This window comes from Phocoena phocoena, chromosome 4, assembly GCF_963924675.1.
Source record: "Phocoena phocoena chromosome 4, mPhoPho1.1, whole genome shotgun sequence".
Taxonomy (NCBI): Eukaryota; Metazoa; Chordata; class Mammalia; order Artiodactyla; family Phocoenidae; genus Phocoena; species Phocoena phocoena.
Genome location: NC_089222.1, coordinates 77,528,995 through 77,549,794, shown reverse-complemented (window position 1 = coordinate 77,549,794; position 20,800 = coordinate 77,528,995). Strand labels below are relative to the sequence as shown.

The 20,800-nt window shown below is 37.3% G+C and overlaps 1 protein-coding gene across 1 annotated transcript in view; it reads left to right on the top strand.

The window, feature by feature from the left end:
- The first annotated feature begins 3,650 nt into the window (after positions 1–3,650).
- Positions 3,651–20,800, top strand: part of SEC22A (SEC22 homolog A, vesicle trafficking protein) — a 72,977-nt gene continuing 55,827 nt past the window's right edge. Inside the window, exons 1-3 of the mRNA XM_065876739.1 lie at positions 3,651–3,844; positions 17,677–17,840; positions 18,993–19,187. Coding sequence (XP_065732811.1) covers positions 3,663–3,844; positions 17,677–17,840; positions 18,993–19,187 — 541 coding nt within the window. The 5' untranslated portion in view covers positions 3,651–3,662. The remainder of the gene's footprint in view (positions 3,845–17,676; positions 17,841–18,992; positions 19,188–20,800) is intronic.

Genomic DNA, 20,800 nt, shown 5'->3' with positions numbered 1-20,800 from the left:
CTTTTTCTACTACCACAGTCCAGATAAGATTGGAGTGTGTGTTTGTTTTTTTAAGGAACTGTATTAAGAATTCGAGGTAAAAAGAAAAAAAGGGGGGTATATTTATTGAGTTGATAAAAGAGAGATTGCTTATCCTAAGGTGATTGAAGTAGTCAAGCCTCACATTGTTCATTGGACAGTCATCCCAGTTTCTTTTGTTAGTTCACTGGTTTGGATGCTAGGTTAAATGACTCGGGAAGGAAGAGATTTAATTTTTTCTCCTCAGAAAAATCCTGTCTACTGATAAATACAAGCAATTCTCTGAAAACCTTTCAAGAATTTAGGAAGGGAATATCACTGCTGTGTTGTGCTTTCCATGACAAGCCTAAAAGTGTGTATTAGGAATATCTGAAAGGCAAGTTTGTCTAACTATAGTTTTCCAGTTAAAGCGGTGGGCAACATAGCTTGTGTTGTATTTGCTCTTTACATCTGAATTTCTTTAATTCTGGACTGATGCTTCTCGGTGGTAGGAACTATCTATTCCTAATGTCTGAAATAGCCCCTGGCATACAGTATGTACTCAGTAAATATTTGTTAAATGAATTGAACTTAACCAGGTTGTTATTCTGTTTTCAGTATATGTTTTAGGAAGTATGAATCATATCTTTCTGTCTTTTTTTTTTTTTTTTTTTTTTTTTTTTTTTTTTTTTTTGTGGTACGCGGGCCTCTCACCGTTGTGGCCTCTCCCGTTGCGGAGCACAGGCTCCGGACGCGCAGGCCCAGCGGCCATGGCTCTCGGGCCCAGCTGCTCTGCAGCATGTGGGATCTTCCCGGACTGGGGCACGAACCCATGTCCCCTGCATCGGCAGGCGGACTCTCAACCACTGCGCCACCAGGGAAGCCCTTTCTGTCTTTTAAGTCATACAAAAGAGCAACTTTGAAGATTACATGAAAGTTGGCACCCTATAATAAAGATTATTCCTAATATTTCTGTTGGGATCCTAGAAAGATCAGGCATAAGGAATGCAGTCTGCTTTTAAATACTACTAAGAATATGGATGTTTGGAAACTACAAGACACAACCCTGCTCTCATGTTAATTCCCAGAGTGATCATTGTGTTGCAGTATACTTCTGGAAAGACAAAGTTTTATATTTAAATCATAAATTTGTAAGGGTATGAATTAAGACATTTTCCTAATTTGTTACACTTAGGCTAAATGTTCAGTTGTGGTTTAATAAATAAAGAAGTGTGATAACAATTTTTAAAAGAGATTTATAGTATAGACCTTATCCCTTGAGGGATCTCTGCTTTCTTTTGCTACTGCTTTTAGAAGAAAAAAGAAACTGGTTGAATAGGAAAAAAAATGATTTGGATATGTCATGTTGGAACTTTTGTTCGAAGGTTCCATTATGGTAAAGGCTAATTTAATTCCTGCTGGGTTTTTTTCCTTTTAAATAAATGGAGGAGAAAAATATTAAAGGGTAATGACATATTAATACCTAGCTTTTCCTCAGAGGAAAAGGGGGAAGTAAATTTAAAGCATTAGCTTTATTATTTGGATTGATTTTAATGTCAGTCAGTTACCATCATGAATGGGCACTCAGATTTTAACTTGACATAGCAACAAAAGCTAGGGACCACTGGTTTCCAAAATTGGTAGCAGTTGATTTTCTTTGTCATTTTTTTGATATATTACTAAGTTTTTCATTTTTGGAGTGAGATAATATTGACCTAGCTGAGCTGGGCAGGTAAGGATTAATTTAGTCTCTGAGATACAATATCTTGAAAAAAGCCTATGAAATTGTTACCAGATTTTTCAGTTTTTTACCAGTTGTGCCTCCTGTTAGTGAAGGAGAAGTATTTAGTGGCATTGTGCTCTTTCCTGCCTGGCAGGAAAGAGTTATCACTTAATTTCAGACTGTGAACATGTTTTAATTCAGTGTTTATCAAAGTATGATCCTTAGATAATAAGCATAGTAATTACTTAGGGAATTTGCTGAAAATGGAAAATTCTCAAGCCCCACCCCATAGTCAATGGATCAGAATTTTGGGGGGACGGTGGACCCAGAAATCTGCATTTCTAATCAAAATTCCAATGGTTTTTACACAGGGGACCACTGTGTGTGTGTCTGTGTGTGTATTTTATCAAAGTTTGACTATTTACCTGATTTCTTTCAGAACTGCATAGGCCTATGCAGTCCTTTTATCTATTTTTGTAAAGCATGATTAGAATATAATAAAAAAGGTAATTATGATTTGCTTCCTGATAAAAAGATTGAGAACAACATTAAAAGTAGTATTCCTTTAGGACTTCCCTAGTGGTCCAGTGGTTAAGACTCTGTGCTCCCAATGCAGGGGGCACGGTTTTTTTGTTTGTTTGTTTTTTTGCGGTATGCGGGCCTCTTACTGCTGTGCCCTCTCCCGCTGCGGAGCACAGGCTCTGGACGCGCAGGCTCAGCGGCCATGGCTCACGGGCCCAGCCGCTCTGCGGCATGTGGGATCCTCCCGGACCGGGGCACGAATCCGCATCCTCTACATTGGCAGGACTCTCAACCACTGCGCCACCAGGGAAGCCCCAGGGGGCACGGTTTTGATCCCTGGTGGGGGAAGATCCTGTGTGCCTCAAGGCATGGCCAAAAAAAAAAAAAAAAGTAGTATTCCTTTAGCTTTAAAATTTATTTTAAATAAAAACATTTGTTCTGATTATAAAAGTAATATGTGCTCATTGTGAAAAGTAATATGTGCTCACTGTGGAACATTACAGAAATTTAGGAAATTATAAAATGATAACAATAACCCATAATACTATTTTCTGGAGATAAGCATTCTAATTTTGTCATGTTTCCTTCCAATATCTATTTCTCTATTTATCCCTCCCTTCTTCCTCCTCTGTGTCTTTATGGAAAACAGCATATGCAGTTTTGATCCTGCTTTTTTCTACCTAACATATAAGCATTTTACCACATTACTAAATTATTTTTAACAAACATAACTTTTTGTTGCATCATATTCCATCATAGCGGTGTACCATAATTTGTTTCACCATCTCCCTATTGTTGAACGTTTAGGTTGTTTTCGGTTATTTCTATGAGAAGAATGTCTTTCTGTTTAAAATCTTGTCTAATTCTTATTATTTTCTTTAAGATAGGGTTATGTATATAAATTTATTGGGGTCAGGGCTTCCCTGGTGGCGCAGTGGTTGAGAATCCGCCTGCTGATGCAGGGGACGCGGGTTCGTGCCCCGGTCCGGGAAGATCCCACATGCCGCGGAGCGGCTGGGCCTGTGAGCCGTGGCCGCTGAGCCTGTACGTCCGGAGCCTGTGCTCCACAACGGGAGAGGCCACAACAGTGAGAGGCCCACATACTGCAAAAAAAAAAAAAAATTTATTGTGGTCAAAGGGCATAAATATTTTTAAACTCTTGTTGAATATCAACACATTGTTTTGAGAATGGTTTTTATTCCAATATGTACTTCCACATATACTTATGGAAATACCAGAAAGAAGTATTTTTTTAACAGCTAATTTGTGAAGGAAAGTATGATATATCATTGCTTTAATTAATATGTCTTTGATTATTAGTGAGTTGCACATTTTTGCACTGTGTTTATCAGCTTTGGCTTTTAATTTCTTACCTAACCCAAATTGTTCATTTTGTTTCAGGTCTTCTCTGTCACTTGAAATGTCTATGATTTTATCTGCCTCAGTCATTCGTGTCAGAGATGGACTGCCACTTTCTGCTTCTACTGACTATGAACAAGGCACAGGCATGCAGGAGTGCAGAAAGTATTTTAAAATGCTCTCGAGAAAACTGGCTCAGCTTCCTGATAGATGTACACTGAAAACTGGACGTTATAACATTAAGTAAGACATCGGTTTGCTCCATTAGAATCATTTGCTTAGTGGTTGTCATTTTAATGAAATTTAAGTGGTCTAAATAGAAATTAGTGTTTGATTAGGAGAACTTTTCAAGTCAAGAATCATGTGGTTCTGAACTTATACTAAATAGTATTCATCACGTAATCACCCTTCTTATAGTTTCTCTGTGTTTATGTCTGGCTTTAGAAAATTTTATAGTTTTGCAGATTACAGATATTGTATCTTATAATTGATCACTAGATATTTATTGGTGTTCTTACATGCCCAGGAAAACTGTCATGGGAAATATAAAAAATCATACCTGATATCTGCCCTCAATGAACTTAAGAAGTTTACATCCTAGTGAGAGGGGATAGTGCTCATCACTATTTATTGTATGTAAAGAAAGTAAAACCGGGCAATGGAATAGTGACTTCATGGTGGTCAAGGGCCTCTCTGAGAGGGTTACATTTGAACAGAGACCTAAAAGATGTGAAAGACGGCAGTCTTAAGAATGCAGTGGATGAAGATCAAGGCAGAGCTGATAGCCAGTGCAGAAAACCTTCACTACAGATCAAGGGATGGAAGGAAAACCAAGACAGTGAAGCAATACGGACACTTAATAGAGTGGTGGAAGGTGAGGTTAGAAAGGTAGGAATGGGACAGGTTACGTAGGGCCTTCTAGGCTATGATAAGGAGTTTGGATTGAGTTTAATGTAATAGGAAGCCATTGGAGAGTTTTAAGCTGGAGAGTTATATAAATCTAATTTTGGCTTTGGGTAGATCATCCTGACTGCTATATGAAGAATGGGCTCTAAGAGAGGAAGCAGAGAGGTCATTTGGGAGACTCTTAGAGAATTTCAGGTAGAGGTGATGCTTATAACTTGAATAAGAGTGATAAGGGGGCTTCCCTGGTGGCGCAGTGGTTGAGAGTGTGCCTACCGATACAGGGGACACGGGTTCATGCCCGGTCCGGGAAGATCCCCCATGCCGCGGAGCGGCTGGGCCCGTGAGCCACAGCCTCTGAGCCTGCGCGTCCGGAGCCTGTGCTCCGCAATGGGAGAGGCCACATGGTAAGAGGCCCGCGTACTGCAAAAAAAAAAAAAAGAGTGATAAGGATGAGAAGGGGTTGGATTTGGGCTGTATTTTGGGAGCAGTACCAACAAATCTTCCTAATGGATTGAAGTGGAATGTGAGGGAAAGAGAATAATCAGAGTTACCTCTAGATTTTTGGCCTAAACGATGTCCATAATTACTTGGATAATGGGACTGAAATGAGCAAGACTGGAGGATATGTGTTTCAGTGATAAAAATCAAGAGTTCTGTTTGGACTGTTGAGTCTGAGATGTCCTTTAAACATCCAAATGGGACTTCAGGTAGGCAGTTGGATGTATAAGTCTTAAGTTTAGTGAAGAGAAGGACAAGTGTGGAGATTTAGATTTGGAAGTTAGCTTACAGTTTATAATTAAAACCATGGGAATAGATGAGACCAAGTGGGAGAGCATACACATGAAACAATTAGAGAACAATTAACTCGAGCAATTTAATACTGATTGTGTATACAGTGGGAAATCAGATAAGAACAAAGTCCATATGTGATAAAATAAGGAGAGGGCTTTGTTACTGAGATGAGACATGAGCCATGTCCTGGAGAATTAGTAAGATTTGGCTAAGGCAGAGAGGAGGGCAATTCCAGGTGTAGAGAGGAGGCAGAAAAAGTAAAGACTGTGACTTAGCATGGTAGGTGCATTAACCTGCTTGGCCTGGTGTAGTGAATGGTGATTTAGGGATAATAATGGGAAATGTGAGATACTTAGCGTGGGGCCAGATCCTGGATTTCCCTGCAAGTTCAGGTTGAGGGATGTCACTTTGATGATGTAATAGGTTATAGGAAACTCCTACTGCAGGATTGAGGGAAATGACTTGATAAAAAACAATGCTGAGACAGTGAAACAGAGGGTGAAATGGAAAGTCTGAGGAGAGGAGAGGCATCAGCTTATAATTAGGGCCGGAACTAGTAACATACAAGTGCAAATGAAAAAGAAAATGCCAACCAGAAAGACACTTCAGAAGAAGAAACGGTTGAGCCTGATAAGATAGAATACCAGAGATGAAGAGAAGGAAGGGACAGAGATGACTTGGAATTGGAATTGGACAGAATGAGATCTTTGGAAAAGGTTGCTTATGGGGTGAGGGAGAAGAGGAAGACAGTGAAGCTCCATTTTGAGCATTTTAATTGAGGTTATGACAAGGTGTCCAGTTGAGGTGGGATAGAGATTTTGGAATCATTCACATAGAAATTGAAACTGTGAGGGTAGAAATGACCACTGAGTTTCAGAGAGGCCCAGAATAGAACCTTAGAGAAGGTCCATATTTACTTGGATTACCTGGGATAATGAGGTATTATCTTTAATTGGGTTTTCTGAGAGTTTTAACTAGAAAATGTGGTGGTGGTCATGGTAGTTAAAATACGTCTAAAACGATGTCTTAGTGTACTTCTATTTTTTGAAGAAAAAGCTTGAAGCATTCTAATATTTAATAGGCTCTTTTAATGCTCTGGGTGTAGTGTTCTGAGTTTCAGTTATTGTATAGAGTTGTAGACAGATACCAGCATTACAGAAGATTGGCTTGAATGTGTATTAATTCTGGCAGATATCCTGGACTTTAAAAAAAAAACAAAAAACTTCTTTGCAAATGTTTTTTGTTCCTCTACCTATTGTCTTAAAAGTAGAGTAGAATGTAGTAAAATGTTAACACCCCTCCAGTGCCCAATGCTGTTTAATTGTTGTGAATTCTAGATTTTGTATTATTTATTTGCACCCCATGTTATTCCACAAAGGATGTGAGGCAATTAAAAAAAAATTCAAGAGTACAGGTAAGAGAATCAGATGAGCGAAAAAATAAACATAGAATAATAAACTGAAATAACATTTTTTTCTGGAGATGCAAACTATGTAGTTTGTTCATTTTTTAGAAAAGGGCTACAAACATTGTTCTGAACTTCCTTGGGGCCAAAACAAAGGGGGATAATAGATCATTTATAGGATTCACAGTAACCATTGGATAAAAATGTTGCTTTTCATGTTACTGAAACCTGATATACATAAAGAGAGACAGAATTTGGGTAGCATTCTTCCAGGAACCATAACAATGAGCTTTTTATGATTTTTCTTATAATATTCCTTAGTGTAAACAAATAGCATGATGCAAAAAGCAATTTATTAGTGAGTTTAGGAGTGTGGTGAATCAGCAGAGGTCTAATCAGCCTGATTTAAGAATACAATTTAGAAATGTCTAAAGGATTAAATAGATTACATGGCCCCCAGAACCACACATAGAAAAGCCTCTGTGTATTTTTGTAGACAAGTGTTTTTTTTGTTTTTTTTTTTTTTGCGGTACACAGACCTCTCACTGCTGTGGCCTCTCCTGCCGTGGAGCACAGGCTCCGGATGCACAGGCCCAGCGGTCATGGCTCACGGGCCCAGCCGCTCCATGGCATGTGGGATCCTCCTGGACCAGGGCACGAACCCGCGTCCCCTGCATCGGCAGACGGACTCTCAACCACTGTGCCACCAGGGAAGCCCTGTAGACAAGTTTTAAAAAAGGATCAAATAACAGAATTTTCAGTTCTAGTTCCTGACAAGAACCTGGATTTCATATATTTTCTGTTATTGATTGGAAGGCTTGTTAATTGGTTTCTAGGTTATTGAGGTTTTTATGCTATATGACAATAAATTTAGCCTGAAATATATAAAATTGGGAATTTATGTGTTACCTGACTTATTTAAAATTCTCATAGGACACCTCTTTTTTTAACCACCATGAGTTTGCCAGATAAAACTCACAGATCTGCAGTAGTTGTTGTAGCACAGCATGAAGCTGGCACCAGTCTACTTTCTCAGCCATGTTTCTAAATGCTTCTCTTTCTTTCAAAGCCCAGCTTATAGCTTGTGTCTTTTGAATCACCTTCTGCCTCATTACTACTATTTATTGGGTTGGCCAAAAAGTGCCTTCAGTTTTTTAAGTAAAAATAAAAGACTCATTTTCACCAAGAACTTTATTGAACAACGTATTCACCCTTTTGTTCCACTACCTTCTGCCATTTTTCAGGCAACTTCATAATTCCATCTTCACAAAACTTTTTATCTTTTTGAGCAAAGAACTGTTCCAGGTGCCTTTTACAGCCTTCCAGGGAATTGACATTTTTTCCATTAAGGGAATTTTGTAAAGACCTAAATAAATGGAAATCCGAAGATGCAACGTCTGGTGACTACGGCGGATGAATCAGAACTTCCCAGCCAAGTTTTCCCAGGCAAACAGTTTTTGCCTGGTCATCAAAGAAACATGCAGCCTTGCATTATCCTGATGGAAGGTTATGCGTTTTCTGTTGACTAATTCTGGACGCTTTTTGTGGAGTGCTGCTTACCGTTGGTCTAACTGGGAGCAGTACTTGTTGGAATTAATAGTTTGGTTTTCCAGAAAGAGCTCGTGATAGAGGACTCCCTTCCAATCCCACCACATATATACAACATTACCTTCTTTGGATGAAGACTGGCCTTTGGTGTGGTTGGTGGCAGTTCATTTCACTTGCCCTACGATCTGTTCCATTCCACATTATTGTACAGTATCCACTTTTCATCACCCATCACAATTTGTTTTCAAAACAGAACGTTTTCATTATGTTTAAGAAGAGAATTGTATGCAGAAATACAGTCAAGAAGTTTTTTTCACTTAACTGTTGTGGAACCCAAACATCAAAGTGGTGAACATAACCAAGCTGGTGCAAATGCTTTTCAGCACTTGATTTGGATATTTTGAGTCTGTCGGCTACCTCCTGCATGGTATAACATTGATTGTTCTCAATTAGTGTGTCAATTTGATTGCTATCAACTTCAACTGGTCTACCTGACCGTGGAGCATCGTCCAGTGAGAAGTCTCCAGCACAAAACTTCACAAACTACTTTTGATGTGTTTGATCGGTCACAGCACCTTTTCCATACATTGCACAAATCTTCTTTTGCATTTCGGTTGCGTTATTACCCTTCTTGAAATAATAAAGCAAAATATGCTGAAAATGTTGCTTTTTTTATCTTCCATCTTCAATATTAAAATGGCTACACAAAAATTCACCAACTTTGGGCTTCCCTGTTTGGCGCAGTGGTTGAGAGTCCGCCTGCCGATGCAGGGGACACGGGTTCATGCCCCGGTCCGGGAAGATCCCACATGCCACGGAGCGGCTGGGCCCGTGAGCCATGGCCGCTGAGCCTGTGTGTCTGGAGCCTGTGCTCTGCAACGGGAGAGGCCACAACGGTGAGAGGCCTGCATATCGCAAAAAAAAAAAAAAAAAAATTCACCAACTTTGATAAGTCTTTTTTTAAATGTACGCTGATATGACAGCTGTCACATACAGCCTAACAAAATTGTTTCGAATGAAGTTAAAGACAACTAAGTGCTACTAGAGCCATCTTATGGAAAAAACCGAATCGACCTTTTGGCCAACCCAATGATTTCTTTAGTGATCTTACTCCCTTCACAGATTGCCTGTAGAACTTGTTGACTGACATTTTCATCATTTTTTTCTTAATAATATTTTTAAAAATTTCTATATCCACTCTCTACAACTAGGTTGTAACTCATTGAGATAGTTGATGTGCCCTGGCTTATATTATTTTTGATTCCTCATCTCTTAGCATTGTGGTTTTCAAATTTTTACAGAAATTTAAGTGCTCTTTGCAGAATACCTCTGAGAAGCAAAGCTAAGTGTCTAATTATGTGCTAAATCAGATGGTACCTCACATTAGATTCTAGTTGAATAGGTAAAGGAAGTCCAAAGTTTTAAGGAAAAGAAATAGGTAACATTTAAAATAGTGAAAATTCCTTTAATTTTCTACCCCTATGTATTGGGAAAAAGATGAATTTCATCAGATTGTAGTAGCTGAATAATTCAGTTCAGCTAATGGAGCACATTCTGTGGAGCCTGGCTTGTGCTGGCACAATGCCTTGCATATATCATAGTAGCTGTTACATGAGGGATGGTTGTTTGTGGGGTATGGCAGGATTCTGAGTGCAATGGAGTTAAAGTTAAGTCTTCATTTCCTCCAATATTCTTCAACTTGACTCATTGATTGGGGGTGGGGGTGGGGGTGGGTCGGTAATCCAGGTTTGTGATTTCTTTTCACATTACATAGTGATATTATAATTCTTTGTATAAAATTTTAAGGAATTCATCTGTTTTATTAGTTGAAGGATACTTAAATTGTAATAAATGTTTAATAGATAAACTTATGTTACTACTTAGGAAACAACAGTGACTGAAGCAATAATTATGAACCATATGAAAATTAAGTTGTGTCTTATGAGACCTTAAAACTTTGAGATTGGTTTTAGGTGCTTAAAAATCATAGTTGTACATTTTGATAAACGTTGAGACACTGATCTTATGAAAAGACAAACACTTTGGGAGGTCAGTCATACTCTGTTGAGAGTTTTAGTGCAAGAAGTGAAATTCCTTAGTTCTTTCACAGTAAATTCATTTGAAGTCTGATAATGGCTGTGAACTTCATAGGTTCTCTCCTTACCTGAGGAATTGCTTTCTTCATATTTGTCTCCAGACTGCTACCTGCAGCCAGGAATGCTGTTTTAGACTTACCTGCCTTTTGGTTTTTGTTTCTGGCTTTCCTTTCACTCTTTGGTGGTATTTTCTGATTACGGGAGTAACAGCTTCAACAAGGACCCAGTTATTAAGTACCTGCAATTGCCAGGCAATTTAGTTACTTTTCATTAAATTTTGCAACAGCTCTGTGAATGGCTTTTAAATAGAACTTTTCCCCATTGCCAAGGGCAAAAACACAACTCACACGAGCTTAAGCAAAAAAAGGGTATTGTGAAGGATAAGCAAGTTACCTAGTTGGCTGGAGCCAGGGAATCAGATGTTATCAGGAATCTTTGTCTCATTTCTCCAGTCTTTCCTTTTGCAGACAGATATTCTGCACATATTGGAAAACACTGCACAGGTAGCTCCAGGCTTACTTCATTCCAGCTGGCAACCCCACTGCCTCCATGTTTCAAGAAAAGGACTTCAATTGGCCTTGCTGTGTGATGGCCCATTTCTGGACTAACATTGTGGTTGGAGGGCTAAGGTACTCTTAGTTGGCCTGGCCTGGATTACATGCCCACCCGTTTGATGGGCAGCTTGGTCAAAGCCGTATAGAGTAGTGGTGGGGCTGGAAATAGTTCTCCAGAGGGAAGGGGAGAAGGGATGCTGGGCAGATAGCCATTATAGTACTACCAACCCTATTTTCAGAAGAGGGAACTGAGACTTAGGGATGTAAAGAAACTTGTTCAAAGTCACAAAGCTAATAAATGGTATATCTGACATGCAGTCTTTTTTTTTTTTAATAAATATATTTATTTATTTATTTATTTATTTATGGCTGAGTTGGGTCTTCATTGCTGTGTGCAGGCTTTCTCTAGTTGCGCTGAGCGGGGGCTACTCTCCGTTGCGGTGCGTGGGCTTCTCATTGCAGTGGCTTTTCTTGTTGCAGAGCACGGGTTCTAGGCATGTGGGCTTCAGTAGTTGTGGCACGCAGGCTCAGTAGTTGTGGCTGATGGGCTCTAGAGTGCAGGCTCAGTAGTGTGGCTCACGGGCTTAGTTGCTCTGCAGCATGTGGGATCTTCCCAGACCAGGGCTCCAACCCACGTCCCCTGTATTGGCAGGCGGATTCTTAACCACCGTGCCAGCAGGGAAGCCCCATACAGTCTTTTTGCTTCAGCAATCACATTATTCTCTGGTAAAAGATGGAGTTATCTCCTTTTACCCTTAACCTCTTTCTTGACAGGGTGCATTTCTAATTCTCCTAATCCTTTTCACTTTATGGACAGTGAAATTAACCAGGGAAGAGAATTAAGTGAAACTACTCCCCACGCCTTTTTGCTTGAGTAATGATGAGGAACAGAGTATATGTGAAGTCTGAAATTGATGAGATAGCATTGTCTCATTGAAGACAAGGTGTTCGGTGGGGAGGGGGTGTGACAGGGGAATGCAACCCACCAGTAGCTACCAGACCACTTGGGGGGAGAATGTAACCTGTGTTTTGTCTCATTATTAGCATCATAGCACTTTTCTACCGTTTAAAATTATGGTAAAATCCACAGCTTTTCAGCACCACATATGTTAAATAGGCTCTTATGAACTGGTCTAGGAATCTAATTACTCTTACAGTACAGTTTCTGTAGGTGCAGTAAACTTCTGGAATACAACTAACAGGCAAATGAGGGACTATCTACGATTGGTTATCTGAAAAAAGTCAGGATCTTTATTCTCTGGTGTGTGAAAGTGTGAAGGTACTAGGGTTAGTGGGAAAGGGTGAATCAGGAGATTAACTCTGCAGAAAAAGAAAAGGATGTCAAAGGCAAATTTTGTATCCAAGGTTTTGATGGTGTAATCACCTTTGGCTGCTTAAAATCATCTGATTCTCCTTTAGCTTACTGTTATAAGTTGCTATCACCTGGCATATTACATATTAATACATATTTTCTTATTTAATGAGGTTTAAATTAGTGACTAAAATGAGTCTTTTATTTATGGGATAATGTATTTAGCTCTTCACCATTGGAGGGTAATTGAAGGTTGGCTACCTAAGAGAGGAATAAGTGAGAAAATACGAAGTTCCTGGTAGAATGCTGCTCATGGCAGACAGTGTTACTGAGTTCTCTTTCTGGTTCTTATCACCGTACTGTCCTACTGATGACGAAGTCTTGTTTTCACCTTGTTTCTCATCAGATGTATTTGGTGATAATAAATTCATAATGTATACTGACTTTCATAACATCAAACCCTTTTTTATATTTAAAAGTGTAAACGCTTTATTTTAGGGAATGGAGTTCAGTATGGAAGGTTCTCTTTCGAAAATAAAATTTTTCTTATGCTTAGCAATTTTAAGAGTAGATTAGAGATTTCATGTCCTACTGCAGAACTTTTCTTCACCCAGGGAAGCTATTTACTGGGTAAATATGACTACAAAGGATAAGAAGATTTCCTGTGTGCAATGATACAATAGCAGTATGAAAACTATATGTAATACAAATATTATTGCTGTTTCAATTTATAAATAGTTTGCTATATACTTTGTCATTTGGCATGCTAAAAAAATTCAGTGTTGTTTCTTTAATCTTGTTTTGTATATCGTTTTAAGTGTATTCCCAGTACCTGATTGCAGGCGCCTGGCGGGCAGGGACTTGGTCTTTGACATCAAAGCCTATAGAGTAGAATGCTGGACATACGCTAGGTGCTCTATTATTTGCTGTGGGGAAAATCATCGTTTTCACTTATTATTTAGTTTGGTACAGCAAGTCCTAATAATGTCGGTGTTTAATTGGTGATGTCTAAATATTTTTTGACATTTCATAAATAAAATTAGATACCAGGAAAAGTTTAATGTCTAAAACCACTTATTCGTTTTGTTGGACTTTAGGAATCGCTTGAAGTATGGCCTGCTTGGATACATGATAAAATTAGCTTTTAAACAAAGTGATTGAAAGGGGTAAATCCTTCTACCTAGAGTTTGAACTTCCACCAGCCTTACCTGTTCAAGACACACTTGATCTTGGAAGGCCCCAAAGAAGTTCCTAGTGTGTGTGCTGTGGAGAGGAACCAAAGATGTAATGAGGTTGGATAAATTCCTTGGCCAGAAGAAAGGCAGTAGCTATAGAGATCAAATCCCATTGGTCCCAAAGCACAGAAGTGGAAAGAAATAAAAAAGAAAAAGGAAATTAGAGAAAAGTAGGAAGAAAACAGTGGCAATTTAAGAATTGTGCTCAAGGTGGAGAAAAGAAGACGTTGTGTTGTTGTGAGATTAGTTAATGACAGTGATAAAAGGAAAGCAGACATACTTGTTAGACCTTTATAACCATCTGGAGGTACTCACTGCAGAGGTGAGTGATTCTACATGGTCCCTGAGAACAGCCCTGTGTTTTAAGTAGGGGGATGTTGAAGACTCAGTGATCTGAACTGAAGCCTTCTGGTAACACTGGCCTGGAAGAGCAGGTGAAGTTCTGCTCCCTTCTGTCATTTGTCAAGTATTTATTGACCACCTTCTTTGTGTAGATACCACTGAGCTGTGCAATTATCTGTGCACAATATACTAAACAAATTAGGTATAATGATGCCATCTATGCACTCATTTATTTACTAATTTACTGAGCACTTATTGTGTACTAGACATAATATTCTAGATGCTAAGAATACAGTGGTGAACCATAAAGAAATCATCCCTGCTCTCATGCAGCATAGATATTAGTGAGAGACATTACAACAAACATACAAATATATAAGTACGAGCTGGGTTAGTTACATGAAGAAAATTAACAGGTGCTTTGTTTACAATAAAGTAAGAATGAAATTAGATAAAATATGTAATATATTTAGCAAAGGGCCTAGTTCACACTAAGTGGTCAGTAAACCGTAGCTGCTACTGCTACTACTATTACTACTACTTTTCTCCCTCCTCATCAAGGCAGAAGGATAACAGCCAGATTGTCTATAACAGGTGAGCTAAATGAACCTGATGGACGGGCTAAAGGCTGCACAAACTGGCATGCCTCTAGTGACGTTAGACTGTTTCATGTGAGTAGTCCTCAGTGCGATGGTAGGAGTCTTTCAGTTTGTACCAGTGATATGAAAAAGCAGAACTTTTGATAACAAAGGTAAATCAACAGAGCTGTATGTACTTTTGGAAAACTGGCTTTGCATTTCAAATAAAGACAGCATTGTAAAGGTAAATTCACTATGAAAAGTCATAATATTATAGAATATAGCGTTTTCAGAGAATATCATGCATTTATAGAAAATAAAGACTTTGGGATAAAGACTCTGAAAACGTTAACATACAATCTTAAAAACATAGGTTATTTTATTTTTTTAATTTCACAAAAAATTCTCCAGTTAGATTGAGCTCAAGCAAGAAAAACCATTTGGGATAAACTCACGTAGGTGTCTGTGGTTCACTTATTAATATGGAAGTACAGTAAAACCCTGTTATAGAACAAGAAATAGAGTCTAAAAGCTTCAGTCGTCTTATTGAAGGATAGTGAAATAACTCCTATCTAGCCACTTGCAAGTTCCAAGTGTGTAGAAGCCAATCACCAATTGTGTTTTATCCCAATTCAAGTTATTGTAAGATATATTTGAATGCTAATGACATGTCAAAGAATTTTGATAACGGCAGGGAAGATTATTTTGGAAAGGGAAAAGTACTTGGGAAAATCATACCTTGATTTTTGATTTAGTTGTCAATTTTGTAGGAAAATACAGTATGTTATGACTAAACTTTTTTGACTGTGACCCATAAGAAGAGATGCATTTTACTTTGTGACCATTACTTAACATACAAATAGGATAAACAAAAGTTTTATGAAACAACATTCGGGTATTTTCTGTTATATTCTACTTCCATTTTTAAGAAAATGCTGTGTGTAATTCACTGAACTAATTTTATGATCCGCTAGTGGGTCACAACTTGCAGTTTGAAAAACGTTGCATGAAATGACTATGTGTTAAGTGGAACTTCAGAAAGGAATTCCAGGTTATTCCAGAAGCATAAGATCAGCACAATTTCACTAGTAGTATATCCCACACCGTTAATAATAGACGATTAATAGGTGCGAACCCCACATCATTTGGCTGCCTTGGATGGTCTTTTAAGAAAGAAAGATATATGTACATTTGCTTGCATATGCATAAACTCTCACAGGAAGGATACATACGAAATTAATAACATGAGTTGCTAGAGGGACAGAGAACTGGCTATCTGAGCAGAGGTGGGAATAAGACTTCAAGTATAGTATTTCCTTTCATTTTTCATTCTTTAAAAATTTGAGTCGTGAATATATTTATTTTAAAAGTTAAATTAAAAATAATAAATAAATTCTGCTACTACAGTATTAGAGAAAAGAGGGGAGAGGGGGACTCCAACATGGATCAGGGTTTGGCAGTAAAAATTGCTTTGATAGATCAGCAGTGTCTGGCATGGGAGTGGGAGTTACAGCCTGTATGCTCTGTTTGCTCCCCTTGATCTAGACCAGAGCTATGTTGATAGTACCATGAAAGAATGTTTAAGTGACTCATTAAAAAGGGTTAATTTTTGTCCCATACTCTGCTTGTTACAGGGGAGTGTATACTTTATTTTAGAAAGTTTTTTTTTCAATAGAAGATGGTTAATTTAAACATTTTTGTTTTTAATTTTTAACTTGTTATTTAGAAATACTTTCAAACTTTCAGAAAAGTAGTACGAATAAGAAAATTACAAATAATACTTGTTCCCAGACTCACCTTTTGTTAACATTTTACCCCATTTGCTTTATTGTTTTATCTGTCTACCTATCTGTCTGATTTATTTTTGTCTGAACCATTTGAGAGAAACTTACAAATACCATGCCCCTTTATTCCTAACTACTTCAAAGTGTATTTTCTAAGATTAGGGATATTCTCTTACTTAACTATAGTACTGTTATCAGGTCTATTAAATTTAATATTGATACCATACTTCACTTAAACTACTGTACTGCCTGTTTTCCGTTTTTGTCAGTTGATCCAGGAATATCCTTTACAGCATTTTTCCCCCTCTCTGGCACAGGATCCTAGGGTTAGGCATTACATTTAGTTGTGTCTCTTTAGCCTCCTGTGATCAGAAACATTTCCAAAGCCTTTATTTCTTTGTTTACAACATTGAGGTTTTTAAAGAATACAGCACCCCCATCCCTCTTTAAAGAAAATAGAATGTTGATTATTCTCATGTTCCTTCATGATTAGATTCAGGTTATGCATTCTTAGCCAGAATACTACATAGCTGACATGTCTTAATGAGGCACAGGAAGCCCATCTTCCCCTCATTAGTGATTTTAGAGTACTTGGTCAAGGTATTGTCTAGTTTCTACTGTATAATAAATACAGTAGAATTCCCTTGCAGCCAATAAACAATCCATGGGAAGACATTTTAAAGCCATGCAAAATTTCCTGTTCCTCACCAAAATATCCACCTAGATTTAGCATCCATTGATTATACTTGCTTGATCCAGTTTTTGCTCTGTGGGTTGCAAAATGCTGATTTTTCCAGTTCTAACACTATCTCCACATTTACCAGGTGTCACTCAGCATTCTGCTGTGAACTAGTCTTCCTTTCTTCCCTTTTGTTTGTTGTTATGAACTCATAAATTCTCTTCTTTCCCCCTAATGATTCATAATTCATTATTATGTGAGTAGAGGATTTGATGCTGGGGTCAGTGGATGACTTTAGGAGGTCAGTAATCACCTGACCTTGAAATTGTGTGCCAGGTTCTGGGTTGTTTCTGGGGAGAGTGTCCATAACTTTCATCAGAACCTCTAAAAAGTTCTTGATTCAAACAGTGTTAGGTTCCACTAGGTTGAAGGGTTGAAATGTTAAGCTGTTACCCTTATCTGTTTGAATAGTCTTTCCTGATTTCTACCCCAAGTGATAAGTAACTGAAGTGTTAGAATCATAATATGTGTCCCTCTCTAGATACATTTCACTTTTTTTAAATTAATTTTTATTGGAATATAGTTGATTTACAATGTTGTGTTAGTTTCTGCTGTACAGCAAAGTGAATACATTCCACTTTGTTGTCTACTGTTTTTAAATTACAACTGAAACTAGTATCATATTTTGGTTCCTTTAATTTTTTTTTGCTGAAATATGTAATAAATGTTAATATTGTCATTGCCTCTGTAGCAGCAGTTTATGGTGTATAGAGCCAGTCTTCTGAAGTAACGAATTACCTTGATTTAATTTGAAATTTTAAATCCAATGTTTTTTACACTGTAGTTTTATTAGCTCTATGGGAGTGAGCTACATGATGTTGTGCACTGAAAATTACCCAAATGTTCTGGCCTTCTCTTTCCTGGATGAGCTTCAGAAGGAGTTCATTACTACTTATAACATGATGAAGACAAATACTGCTGTCAGACCATACTGTTTCATTGAATTTGGTAAGGGCCTGATTTTTTTTTTTCTTTTTCATTATCCTGTCTCCATTCAGTCGTAAATGATTTTTCATCTAATACTGAGGGGCAGAGGGAAAACTCAGAAAATTCTGCTAGCTTGCTTTTGACAGAATAATTTGACAAATGGTCTATAAATTATGGCAACTTCTTCATTTAGGTGCCTCTTAAAAAAATTCTGTTTGAGCTGTGTAGAGGATCCTGATTATTGGTTCAAAGAATTAATTCCAGAGGTTAATTTTTCAGTGAGAACTTTATAAGCTAGAGGTTCAGAGTTTTGTCTTTATGTGGTAGTATATTTAGGCTGCTTAATGTAGAACAGAGGTTGGCAAACATTTGTTGGAAAGGACCAGATAGTACAATTTTAGGCTTTAAGGATCATTTGGTCACTGTCACAGCTACTCAGCCCTTGCTATTATAGCTTGAAAACAGCCATAGGCAATACATAAATGAATGAATATAGTTATATTCTAATAACATTTTATTCACACACAAAAAAATCAGGCTAGATTTGGCCTATGGACATTAGTTTGCTTGACTCCTGATGTAGAAGAGGGAAAAAAAGTGAATTCAAGGTGTAAATAGTGAAAATAAAATTGGAAGAAATTTAGGAAATGTCTTTTATTGTTTTCATTAAATTTTTAAAACATCTGTTCTAATGGTGTAAGATAAATAAGAAAACAGATTTATATGAACATGCGATTTACAGTGTATGTTTTAATGTAATTACAACTGGTAAATACTGACAGACTTAATATTTTATGAGATCTAAATCCCTATAAAAATGAAGACTTTGGTTTAAGTTTAAAGGGAGCTGTTTTTGGTTTTCTTGTAGAAGCTCAAAGTAATTCCTTGAAGTGGATATAATAGTAGAAATATTCTCACAGTCATGTAATATTAAATCCTTAGTATATTTATAATTATTAATTTCTTGAGTATAATTTCTAGTGAGAAAAACTGATGATGCCATGATATATTAACCATAAACACAAATAATATTAGGACATTCATGACAGATTGAACAGTTTGGGATAGCAAATTAAACAGTTTATTGCAAAATTTACTGTCCATAAACATCACACTTTCAAATGGTTTAATTAACAAATGACTGCAAGGAAATTTATTTTTTATTTTACATAGATAACTTCATTCAGAGGACCAAGCAGCGATATAATAATCCCAGGTCTCTTTCAACAAAGATAAATCTGTCTGACATGCAGATGGAAATCAAGCTGAGGCCCCCTTATCAAATTTCCATGGGTGAACTGGGGTCAGCCAATGGAGTCACATCTGCATTTTCTGTTGACTATAAAGGTGCTGGTAAGATTTCTTCTGGTGAGTTCTGGATCTCAATTACTTCATTTAAAAAATATTTTCTAAGAACCGAGGAACTCTTAAAAATGAATTAATTTAGTCTAAAACTTTAAAGTAAGTACATGAGAGAATGTAGAAGTTCAAAGTAATCGTTTCTCCCAGTGTTTTATATAGTCATCTCTCAGATATGTGACTAATCAGCAATCTCAATTGCTTTTCAACAGCAATCTCAAAGGAACTCTTTGCTAGGGAGACACTCAAGAAGATTTCTTGGTACACATTCTTCTAGAAAAGAGTAATTTGTTTGTAATATATACCTATAGGCATGTAAAGTGCTTTGCATTATGTAAAAATGACTACATTCAAGGTTGGGGTTCTTGACTGTCACAGCACATGTGATCATCTACTCAGACATCCCCTCCCAAACAAGGAATACAGTTCTCAACAGTTGGGACATGTTGAAAACTTCTCCTTAAAAGTGGAAATCCTTGTTATTTTATAAGGTAGCATATGCCGTTGTTGAATTGCTTATTTTAAAAATTCTTTCGTGTATTTTGAGCTAAAATCTGTTCCCTATAATGCTAACATTTGTCTAAGTTCTGTGACTTATCCCTCCCTGACTTCAGCTGTACCAGAACTTTGATGTCAGCAACTCTGTGTCCTTTCTATCCTTTTAGTCTGATTGACTTCATATAAAATATCCCCAGTTTCCTTAGCCTTTGGTAATTTGAAACCCTCCTCATCCTGGAAGATTCCTCTTTATATGCTTTTGTTTGTTGGTATTCTTTAAAAGTGGCATTTAAGGCTGAACAGAACACTTCATATTTGGTTTGATTAATACAAATTATGGGAGAAAAGGGGAAGCAGATTTCACTAAAATGATCCAGCTAGTCAGGAAACAAGTAAACAAGCAAATAGCAGTAACAAGCCCTGGGGGAGAGGAGGTGGATCAGTACTTAGAGTTGTTAAAATATGTTATCTAAAATGTCCAGTTTTCAATTAAAAAAAATTACAAGACACGCAGAAGAAAAGGAAAGTATAATTCATACACTGGGGATGGGGTATGGTGGGGAAGGCAGGCATTAGAAACTGTCTGAGAGAGTGATCTGATGTCAGATTTAACAGACAAAGAGTTCAAAGTAGCCATTATAATTTTCTTCAAAGAAGTAAAGAAAACCATGATTAAAGAAGTAAGGAAGGTATGATGGTGATGTCATATTAAATAGGCAGTATTAATAAAAGATAGAAATTATAAAGAAAAAGAACCAGATTCTGGAATTGAAATTGAAATTCTGGAATTGAAAAATACAACTGAAATAAAAAATTAACTAGTTGGGCTCAACAGTAGATTTGAACCGGCAGAAGAAAGAGTTAGTAAACTTGAAGATAGATTGAGAGAGATTATCCAAGTCAAAGAGCAGAGAAAGATGAAGAAAAATGAATAGAACTGCAGAAAAATATGGGGCACTATTAAACACACTAACATATGCATGATGAGAGAAGCAGAAGGAAAGAAGAAGAGAGGGGAGCAGAAAAAGTATTTGAAGAAATAATGGCTAAAAAGTTTCCATTTACTCAAAAAATGTTAATCTATTCCAGGAAGCTCAAAGAATTCCAAATAGGATACATGCAAG